Genomic DNA, 11,478 nt, shown 5'->3' on the forward strand with positions numbered 1-11,478 from the left:
CCTTGGCAAACAGTGATTAACTTTCTATGACAGTGTACTTCGTTGATCTGCCTGTTCTGCTCCCCACTCTGTCTCTGGTGAAGTCTCTCACCACCCCTGAGCCTCTGGCCTGTACTCCAGTTCTGTATGTACAAATAAATAAATCTTTAAAAAAAAAAAAAAAAAGAACCTCAAGCTTACGCCAGTATTCCTCATTCTATACCCTCTCCGCCCCCCGGCCCTTGCAGCTGTCCAATAATTCACTCTCTGTCCTGGGCACCCGCTCATAATCCCTTATCTGGCCACACGTGTGCCCAGCTCCATAGCTAGTGGGGTCTCTGCACAGCAGCTGCATCTCCCTCCTGTGTTCTACCTGCCACGCTCTGAGGGAAGTTCACCTAGTGTTTCTCTTAACCTTTTCTGTGTGTGTGGTGGTTGTTGCTTTCTCCCTGGGGGCTGTTTGGCGCAGGTTAGTTGTGAGCCCAGCATCTTCACTGCTGCTGTATCTCCAGATCTCTTTTCTCCTTTTTTCTGACTAAATTGGGTATTCAGCATTTCCTGAAGTGACATATTTCCTGAAGTGAAATAGCCTGTTAGGTATAAGGAATGATCCCACATCTCAAGTTCTTCTATTCACCCATTCCTTCAACAAAATTGATGTTGAGCATTGATTGAGGGCTTTCAGGGACTGTCCCGGGTGTTGTGCAGTGGGGACCACAACTTAGTCTTAACCCGCAGGGAGCTTCAGTCCCAGTGGGTAAAGTAGATGATAAATCACAAAATCTTTTTATGTTTCTGTTATTAATGTGTTTCTGGTATACTGAAAACGAAAGATGGGAATGGAGCATGTGGAGCTCAATGGGGCGTGCTAGGAAGAAGTGAGGCCAGAAGATGATTCCATTGGGTCTTGTCTTTCTTTTGTTTTCTTTTGAATGTTCTTGAATGCAATGCATTTCCCCCCCAAAAGCATCTAATGACTGTCAGGATTTAACAAAAAAAAAAAAAAAGAGAGAATTTATAGAAGTGAGATTAACTGCAGCTCTTAAAATAGCTCTTTGTTTCTGAAAGCCTTGTTCTGCCATCTATCTTATAACGGGGGGTGGGGGGGGGCCTGAAGCAGTAACCTGTATAGCCCCTGCCACAAAGGAGGATATGGCCTGGAGTGACCTCAAGCACACATTGTTTTTTAAAATATTTAGAGGGAAAGACTTTTCCCCCATTTTTATTGGGGACTTTTACTAGTGAACAATAGCTCTTAATATATGACTTCTGACTTGTCCTTGTTGGATGTGGTGGGTATGTGGAAGGTTTGTGTGATGATGATTTCATAATAGTGTATCAGAAAATATTAATATAGGCACTCATTAACATATTTTTCAGACAGAATAATCTTGACTTTTAAAACCTCTTTATTTAATTCAAACACCAAGTAACTTCTTGGTCTGGATTATGCTTGGTGCTTTCTTAGAAATGGCAAGAGCCATTTTCTGATCTTTAAGTATGCTGTGCAACACATACTTTGCACCTATTTTGTACCTGGCCTTGTGCTATGTTCAAATGCCTCCATCACAGGGCGTAACGCTAGTAAAAGACCAAGGTACTCTGCAAAAGGCCCAAGCACATTTGAAAGGAATGAACGTGAACTTGTCAAAGTGAAAAGTAATGTTACTGAATGTGAAGTCAAGAATCTGCTGGATACAGAGGGGAATGGAACACGCGGAGCTCAGTGGGGTGTGCTAGAAAGAAGTGAGGACAAGAAGGTGAATCCACTGGGTCTTGTCTTTTGAATATTTTCAATGACCTATGTAACTTTTTTAAAGGAAAGCACTAATTTTATGAGGCTCAAAAGAGAGATTTCCATAAGGTACAAGAGAGGAGAATTAGCCTCAGAGATAGATGTGGTCCTATACTTACCTGTCTTTGGATTTGACCATGTTTCATTTGGAAACGTGGCATCCAGACTTTGAGCCTGGTTCTTAACTCTGGTGCTGTGGTTCGATGCGTCTTGGGTTTTCTCGGTTTGTATTCCCTGACCTCACAGGGCTTCTGTCTCTGTCGCTGTGTATTGATTCTGTACAAGCACTTCTCCAGCAGTGGTGTGCTCATCTAGCCTACCCAGAGAGCTCTCTAGGTTGCAGGCTCTGATTCACTGGGCCTGGGCAAAGCCTGAGTTTCTACCTCTGTCCACATCTGGGCTGGTGTTACTGCTGGCACCTGTGTATCACACTGAGAAACTTGGTTCAGTGAGATTTTCTCAGCTCTTACTACTATTCATAAATTTTCCTTCCAGCTGCATCTAATCTGCTATTTAACTGTATCCAGCAGATTCTTGACTTCATATTCAATAACATTACTTTTCATTTTTACAAGTCCACTTTCATTCCTTTCAAATGTGCTTGGGCCTTTTTCAGAGTATCTTGGTCTTTTACTAGCGTTTCTACTCATTTGCCTGAATAATAAATTAAATTTCACTTTTTAAGTTACTTATTTTCTTCTTTAATTTCTGAAGAGCCAATTCCCCTCTCTGCTGATGCTTCTTCATGGCAGTTTGGGAGCATTATTTCCCCCTTGCTATTGGTAGTTGATAGGTTTTACTTTTTTATTGTAAACTCATTTCCACTGGGAGTTGAGAGAGTGGGTGTGTGTGTTCTGGGGGGGTGACACTGCCTCTCCAGTTTGTTCCCCATTTGAGCCCACTTGTGCAACAAGCCTAGACAAGGCATCGTGTCACGTTCTGGTACACAAGGCTTCTCACCCCTGCACTTCTCTTTGGTTTGAATCTGTGGCTGTTTTTCCTGCCACATGTGGCCCACAAATGCCCTTCTGTTTTAGTTTCCTCTTGTATTCAACTGACTATCTGTCTGGGGGTTCACATACTACCTTCTTATCTGTTCTGTGACTGTCTCACCTTTTACCAGCTTCTGATTTCCTGTTGACTGCTCTTTCCTTTTATTTAAGATTATCTGGCCCTTTGTAAAATTCTGATCACGTGGGCTAGCTTTGGGCATGACCAAATTTTAAAGAGGAATCATACATTATAGTACAGAATTTCTAAATCATAATTATCTCACAGAGAGTGGTTCCTATCCTTATATTAATCACACTTCTTACTCAGACATGGAATTCTATTTCAGTCTCCTAAAGATAAATTAGTATGTACTGGAAAGGGAATTAAACTTCTGCTAGGAATTAAATGATATGATTAACACAAACATCCACATGAATGTGCCCGTGTTTTGCTCAGGAAAGAAGAATGTTTAGTGTAGATTATGCCTTATTTCACTAGTCACTATAGATAGGTAAAAAATGTATCTCATATGACAATATTAACAATTACAGGTAATTTTTATGGAATATTCTCTGTATGCTAAGAACTGTCCCAAGTACCTTATATAGATTTTTACCACCCTTTCATTTAAACCTCCCTTGGCCCTTGAAGGAAGTGAAACCTAGGTTGAATCAGAGGTTAAGGGAGTTTCCTAAGGTCACAGAGCTGGGTTGTTGTGGAGTTAGGATTTGAATCTCTTCAGTCAGATTCCAAAGCATGTGTTGTTAGCTGCACTACTTCCATATTAGTACCATCTGCAAATCTCTCTCCATATGGTGCCTCAGTTTTTATTGAGTTTCCTTATTTTGGGATGGAAAATGTCTCTTTCGAGCCTTATGAAATGTAATTTCCATTAAAAAATTTTCAGCTTAAAAAAAGGTATTGGGTAATTGAAATCAGATTGGTTAGAGCCTGTGTTGACGGAAGTACACATGGGATGTGGGCTGAAGCAGTCAGTGTAATTTTTCTTTCCATCAGCTAATTTTAAAGTATTGAGCAAGTTCTATTCTGATACTAACAGGGAAGGTTTAAATTCTCTTAAGAGCTTGAAGGCGTTAAATGCTTTTCTGGTAGTGCACATTTTACGTTTTCAACCCTCCACTTCATCCTAATGCACCTGCACTTCTGAGAATGTTCCTGGCAGTTCCCAGGAGCAGCCAGGTCTCTTCATTCTGGGAGTGCTCCCGTCCACATCCCTTCACCACTCCGGTTAGTTTCAATGGTGCTTTGGGTACCGTTGCATTGGGGAACTTTGGAAACAGCCAAATTCATTTTAGTCTGCAAGCAGAAAACAGACTGCTGCTCATATCTGGCACGCAGCTTTGCCCAGAAAACGAGGAGTTAACAAAAACAAGTCCGGACTGTGAGCGCCTTGTGACGGCTGTCCTAGGGGGCGCTCTGCTCCGGCAGTGACTCATGCTGCTCTGTCACTCAGATCAGCAGTGGCCCCTGCCACGCAGGGTTACAGCCAGAGCATGCACGGAATGGGGAGCTTGAAGCCTGCACTGCGGGGGATGTGATGCCCAGCTCCGCTGGCCAACTCGCTCCGCCAGCCCGCCACGGATGCCTCAGCCTGCAGCCATGGTAACGCTTCTGGCCGGCTACCCCCCTGGGAGTCCACCACAGTGGGCAGCCTCCTGGTGATTGATGGACAAGTGTCCACCTCCCTGACCGAGAGAGCGTAGTAGGTCGGCAGGAAGTGGAGAAGATGTAAGATGTCCCTAGCCGGAGTCCAGCCTTAACGAGGTAGGATGCAGACGCCTGTCAGTGTCGCCCACCACCAGCAGTGCGCAGGGCACCGTATACCTGGGAAGAACTTTATGCGCCTGATGTTTGATTATGCTGATTAAACTGCAGTGGGTCTGGGGGGCATGATTGAGCCAGGGAGGAGCGCTAACGATCTGGGGTGGGGAAAAAAAAGTGGTTCACAAGCTCCCTGAGCATCCTCACTGGGATGTGAGCGAGTGAGACCGCAGTGCTTTCCTCACAGAGTCACAGACCTCCCCGTCCTCTTCCTCCCCTGGCCACTCATTCCGAGTAATCCGTGAAGCAGAAGTTCATCTCATTCTGGTGATCTGCAGTAAATATCAATAATGTAGAGCCATCTGGAAGAGGGCAGAAATAGGTTCAGGTCATCTGGCACCAGCCAGTGAATGCCCCGGAGAAGCATCCTGGAAATATCAGGAGCGAGTGGCTTGCTCAGATGAGTTTCCCAAGTGTTTCCCTCCAGCCAAGTGACCTGTTTGAGTTTATCCTTCAGATTCCCCCAGCAGGGAAGGCAGCCTGTCTGCGGCTGGTGGCCATGTTGGCAGAGAAGGGGTTAATCTCTTGTTGCTGTATGAGCGAGGCTGGGTCTGCCTGTGTGAGCTAGATTGAAAGCAGGCGCTGCAGTGCCATCGGGAACGCTGAAGGAGTAAGGCGATTTCTCCGCAACAGTGTTGAATCTGCCTGAATTTTTCTCTCCCCCCCTTCTGCTTGTTTTTCTTTAACCAGCTCCTCCCCCCTTCGTTCCCACCCTCAAGTCTGATGATGACACCTCCAATTTTGATGAACCAGAGAAGAATTCGTGGGTTTCATCCTCTCCGTGCCAGCTGAGCCCCTCAGGTTTCTCGGGTGAAGAACTGCCGTTTGTGGGGTTTTCGTACAGCAAGGCACTGGGGATTCTTGGTAGATCTGAGTAAGTGAAAATTTGACTTTCTCAGGGACCTGCATTGATGCAAGACCTCTAAAGCCCAGAGGTGGAGGTGGAGGTGTTGGCGGTGGTGGTGGTGGGGGAGTGATGTGGAGGGAAGCCGCTAAGCAGCCTGCATTTGGAAAGCGGTTTACCTGTGTGGGCTCCTGCGGGGTCGGCTGTTAATATTCTCATTTTGTTGTGTTTAAGGGACCTCTTCCTAATTGTCAGCTGGCTACTTTGGGTTAGTTTTCCAGTCTTTGGTCCAGTGCTTTCTTTAGAGGGGAAGAAAAAGTGGGAGATAGATACCTAGTGGTACAGATGCTTGGCCGGAGAACTGTGCAGCGTGAGCGTGAGGGGAGCCATCCATCGGCGCCCTCCTCTCAGGTGGGTGGATGGAGGCTGCTGTCTTGGCTGCACTGCAAGAACCCTTAAATCCCTTTCTCCCGAGCTGAAGGTTCCCCGGTGGCTTTAGCTGAGCTGCAGGTGGCTATCTGGGGCTCTCGCAGAGATGGTGCTGGGCCCCGCTTAAAGTCTGCTGCAAGATCGGGGATCTGGCAGCTGAGCCTCTCTGAGCTGGCACAGCGCTGGCAGCCGGAGAAAGCCCCGTTACCGTGAGCCACCAGGAGGGAGTGCGATGTAGCCCAGTCACTGATTCACAAAAACTGGGCTTCGCAGGGAAAAGACAAACAAACTGCGGGACTAGAAAATGGAAGTGCAGATCCCACTGGAAACCTCTCGACCTGGCACGTCCTTCTCCCTGCTGAAAAGTGAATGAAAAAATGCACTGGCCTCAGCATTTGGGACTGGGGGATCCTGGCTCCCAGCCTCCTGGAATTTCTCTAAAATGTAGCTCAGTGTCTTGCTTCGTTCTTGTGATAGGATGACATTCTGTGCGCAGAGGCGTGAGTTCCCCGGAGGGTCTTGGCCAGCTGTGCTGTCCCCTGATGCCCCGGCTCCCTTGCTTGAAGGCTCTCAGGGGTGACGTTGGGTAGTTAGTTGCTGACCACTTAGGAGACCAGCAGAATTTGATTTTCTCCTTGACAGCGTTCATTCCCGGTTTGCTTTGCTGTAGCTTAGATATCGATTTGAAGGGGTATCATGTTGGTTCTTGGATGGTGTCTCCCCATGGGTGCTGTTTTGACAGCAGTGTTCCTGAAAAGACTTCAGACTATTGTGGGCATTTGAACACTTGATATGAAATAAGATTGTGGACGGTGATTGAATTTGAGCGATTTTTATGTGAGAAGAGGCTGAGGGAGTCCTTCTGTCTCTGCCTGGGGATGGGGCTTTAAACTCAGGTTTGGGTTTTGGTAGTGTTGACTGTGCGTTTCTGGCTAATTTGCCCTGCGACCCCCCCAAAGCGGTCTGGATGATGGGAGAAGAGGCAGGACACGAACTAGCTGTTGAATGTGCTGTTGGGTCGATTTGAAATGGCCCAACGGGACTGTGAGCTTTCTCATTGGCATCAAAGAGCAGGGCACAAGAGGAGGCCCAATGTTAGAGGGCAGTGGGCAGCTTAACCTTGACCTGCTGCACACTGAAGGTCACTGATTCGACAGCAAGGAAGGTGAGTGGGGAGTTCTAGTTCTGGTTAGTAGTGGCCTGGCCAGGGCTGCATGAAAGCTTGCCTAGGGTGCTAACCAGTTATCTGAAACACCAGCAAGGACTTGAGGGGATTGGGTTTCAGGAGCAGGGGCAGAATGATGTGGGAGATCTCAGGCATTGCAATTAATCTGGAGCCTGTGTGATTAATTGCTTATTTTCCAGGAAGACTGTAATTGCATCTTTCTGCTTCTCACAGAATGCTCACTTAAGGGAAAACTCTGACAGGCCATCTCAGTGTTAAGGCCCAGGCACTCGATAAATATTTGTTGATTTAATTTACTCATGATCCTTTCCCCCAGATTGTGTTTATATTGCTTACTGTATTTGAAGATACCCTGTTTCACCTTTGGTAGTTCAGAAATATCTCTAGAGCATAAAACGGGCTGCTGTTCAGGCCCCAGCAGAATGCATAATGAAAGTCTCACTTAAAAAAAAAAAAGTCAGTGCAAATAAAACCACGTCTTTCTTATTTTGAAGACAGATTGGAGTGTTCCTGTCTTCGGGGCACCTTAAAGCCTCCTCCCTATCAGTTTGGAGTTGACACCAGAAAGGCTTTCTCTCATCTTCTAATGGCTCATGCTGTAGGACGTGACTGTTCTGCCATAGGCAGCCCTGTGGGTGAAATCTGCAGCTTCGTTTTAGAAATATACTCCACCTGTTGGTTGGAGGTGACCCTGGACATACCGGATTATGATCATTCAGAAATCCAGTGAAAGAGGTGCGGTGATGCAGTTACTTAGAAGTTCCTGCTGTTATGTAGCTGTAACTAAAACATCCACTTGGAGGTGGGGGCGGGGGCGCTTTCTGCCGGGTACCACCGTTGCCACTGCAGACCTCGTGTTGCTTCTGGAGCTTTCCCTTCTCCCCCTCTGGTTTTTCAGCTTCACAGGTTTTTATTCGCACATGGTGATTACCTGTGCGGGTACTCACTCTTTCACACCACCGAGGAAATTGCAGATGCTGCTGTATTGCACCTGGTAAATTGACCCCTGATCTGTTCCCTGTGAATTGAATGAAATGCTCAGAGGTGGAACTGAAGGAAGGAGGGACTTTTTTTCACAGAGACTCAGATGGCGAGAATGATTCTGATTCTTGCTCTCTCCAGTCACTTTTTAGATTCCCTTTTTTGGGGATCTCAGACCATTTTTACACCAGCCATCAAGCCCACCATCAGTGTAATAAGAATCTGGATCTCAGCATTCTGTGTCTTCGGTGTAGTGTCTGTTCTTGCAACTCGAGCAGGGAGGAGCGGGAGAGGTTCTACAGAACCTGTTTTGGATGTCTTTGTGGAGGGGTTGTGGTAAAGCCTGGTGCACAGAGTGCCCGCTGCACTTTTTCCTTTCAGCCAACGATAGTGTCAACCAGACCTCTGAGCCCCATGTGCCTCCGTGTGCTTTTGAGCCCCTGCTTGAATTTTGCACTGGTAGGATAGTTAGAATCAGAGTGTTAAAGATTTAAAAATAAAAGGCTCCTGGCTCTCTTCCCTCCCGTCGGCGTGTAAAACATTTCTTTAGGTTCCTCCCTTTCTCCCAGGCCTGAGGTACTGCCTCGCTTCAGCTCACTTCGGCAAGCCTTCAGTATAAACTCTAGAAAGAAAAAAAAAGGCAGTTGGCTTTATATGTTAGTTTGACACATGCTGGCTTTATGCTTTTGGGGAAATTGTTAGAGGAGCAGTGGGATCTTGATGAGGCTAGAACCTGGGATGGCAGTGCCCGAATACACAATTTTTGAACGCAAACTCTCTTCCTTTTGCTCAGGGCTTCTTCCTTTCCTTTTGGGTGCCCTGAAATTTTTGTTTCAGGAGCCAGCCAGCCAGCCAAACACTGGTGGAATGAAGAAGTGGCTGCCACCAATGCCTTCCAACAGTTTCAGAGAACCAATTTTTGGCCCTTTGGTTCTTTGATTCTTTCCCTTGCTCTATTGGAGTTTCTTTGCATGCCACTCTCCTCAACTGCAAAGCGGGAGGATGGTGTTATCAGTGTCTTGGGACTGTGGGAAGACGAAGTAAAATAGTGCTTGTTCTAGCACCTGGCACATGGAAAAGTTTCAAATGTTCACTATTATTAATGTTTTCATTATTCCTAATCCACTAGTCTGTCTATGAGTAGTGTCCTCTTATGTATGGCAAGAGGATGTGGAAAAATTTAGCAATAATTTAGTAGCTCCAAGTCATGCCAGACCAGAAACCCAGCCCTGGGGATCTTCTGCTAGAGAAAACTTGAGCATCTGGACCAACCGGAAGCAAATATGCAGTTGCCAAATACCTGTAGTTAAAAAGCATTTATTGGGGTATACTGGGGGACAGAATTAGGAGGCCCAGTTTCTGGATGGGCTCCTTCCCATCAAGGTCAGCAAGTCAAAGCATATGTGTGTGAAATCATTCAGGGACCCAAAGCCAACCCCTTTGCTGGAAGAGATCACAGCACGAATAACTTTGGGAACAGCAAAGCAGAAGCCCAGTGTGGGGGCACGTAGTGGCCACTGCCCAGCCCTTACCAAATCCCAGCGACCACCTGCCTCAGAATACCTGCCTGCTTCCCCAGTTGAGCGGTGGTCTCCAGGGAGGGCCGAGTCTCACTCCTGTGGTTTCCTGGAGTGTCGGGCATGATGGGCCCTCATTTGATCTGTGGGTTGGAGCTGAGCTTATAAGCACTTTAATGGAGGGAAGAACATTTGACTAGGCTTCCTGAAAAGAAGCAAGTTCGGCTGAGTAGAGAGGAAAGCTGAGGGGATTTCGGGTGGGCAGAGTGAGCAAACAGCAGCGCATCCTCACAGGCTCCGGCTTGGTAACTAACAGGCTCTCTCCCAAGTGCTCGCCACAGAAGGACTCCCTCAGCTGGCACAACGGCCCGCAGGACAGTTTGGTCATTCCCGTTTATCTGCAGGGCGCTGAGGTGAAGCAGCTGGCCCAAGGTCACGCAGCTTCTGTTGGCTCAGCCGGGACTTGAACCCCAGGCCGGGTGTCTCCAGAGTCTCATAGCTGCTGTGCTGACAAAGACAGCTGCTCAGATGGGGAGGCGGAGGAGGTTTGTGTGAGGCTCCCAGGCTTCGTGGGATGGCACGCGGCAGGGCTGGGGTCAGGGTGAGCGCTGCAGGCCCACTCCCTGCGGGGTCTATTTTCAGTTTCCGCCCATGCGTTTGGTAGGTGGACCGTGGGTTTTTCTGGTTTCTTCCGCTTTTCATGTAGAGATTCTCCCCTGTGTGTGTACATGCACCTGTACGGATGGGCTCTCCTGGGGAGGTCTTCCCTGTGCGTGTGAGTGTTCAAACTTGGGGCCTAAGCTACAGGTTTCTTATAGTGTGAGCAGGGTGGGGCAGGCCCTGCCTGGACCTTGCTCTCCATGGGATCCTACCCGAGTTTCTCAGTCAACATTTGGCGGGTCCCTGATTCAAGTCGCTTCTAGACTGCAGCACTCATGTGCCAATGGCACTACTTCCTGCTTCTTTCCAGTCCTACTTTTGGTATTTCCACTGCCTCCCACCTCTCCCGATTTGACTGATTCCCAAGACACTCCCATTAGTCCTTCTTCCCTTTTGTTGAAACTTCAGGAGGCTACGGGGTTGTCTCTTAAAATTTGTTCTTTCCACACACAGCCCGAGATGCACCCCCTCTAGTTCCTTAATGCAGTTAGCCTCGTCTGTGCCTTGATTTAAAAAACAAAAACAAAAACCAGAAACAGCAACAATAAGAGAATTTGCTCTGTCACAGGAAGGTAGGCACCTCCTATACCCCCCAAAGAAGTCTAAAAAGACGAGCGCCTGCCGGTGGTCGCTGCCCTCAAGGGCTGGTGCTGTTCCCACCACAGCAACGCCCAGACCGTGTGTCTCACACTCGCCTCTGTGCGTTCTGTTGGTTTTCTCCTCTCGCTCGTTTGGTTTCTTCTTCCTTATAGTCGGGCACATCTTGTTCCACTTGCCTTATTCTGTTCTCTATTTAGACTGTGCATGCTTGCCTGGCGGGCCTGGCAGGCCACTCTGCCGCCTTCTCATTTGTTTTTAAAGATACCTTGAGGAACTCTAATCCAGATGATCCCAGCCTGATCCTGAAGACTGGGCTCCAGAAGCTCTGTGGAGTGCGTCTTTTGCTGGCCTACACAATGCAAATTTGCATGGTTACCTTGGATCCCTTCAGAAGACAGTAATTGACTAAATGGTGCTATATGTTCCCAAGCTCTGCGCCAGCTTGGCAACTCTTCCTTTCCCTAAGTGAATTTCTCTCGGTTCTCTCTGTTTCACTCTTCTCTCGTCTCCTGACCCCTCTCACCTTCCTTTCTCTGACGAGCTTCCTGGAAGAATAGCTTATGTTCAAGGCCTCCTTTCCAGCCTCCAGAACATACTACAGAAATGATACCCCCTTGCCCCCACCTTCACCTCCCACCTCCCACCCCCCAGC

General features: G+C 47.6%; 1 protein-coding gene across 3 annotated transcripts in view; it reads left to right on the forward strand.

The window, feature by feature from the left end:
* The window catches only part of CIT (citron rho-interacting serine/threonine kinase), a 149,969-nt gene that overhangs the window by 54,151 nt on the left and 84,340 nt on the right, over positions 1–11,478 (forward strand). For all 3 annotated transcript variants that reach the window (XM_012731088.1, XM_012731089.1, XM_012731090.1), the window contains exon 9: positions 5,300–5,483. In XM_012731088.1, coding sequence (XP_012586542.1) covers positions 5,300–5,483 — 184 coding nt within the window. The remainder of the gene's footprint in view (positions 1–5,299; positions 5,484–11,478) is intronic.

Source organism: Condylura cristata, unplaced genomic scaffold (assembly GCF_000260355.1).
Source record: "Condylura cristata isolate star-nosed mole 26May11 unplaced genomic scaffold, ConCri1.0 scaffold00029, whole genome shotgun sequence".
Classification (NCBI taxonomy): Eukaryota; Metazoa; Chordata; class Mammalia; order Eulipotyphla; family Talpidae; genus Condylura; species Condylura cristata.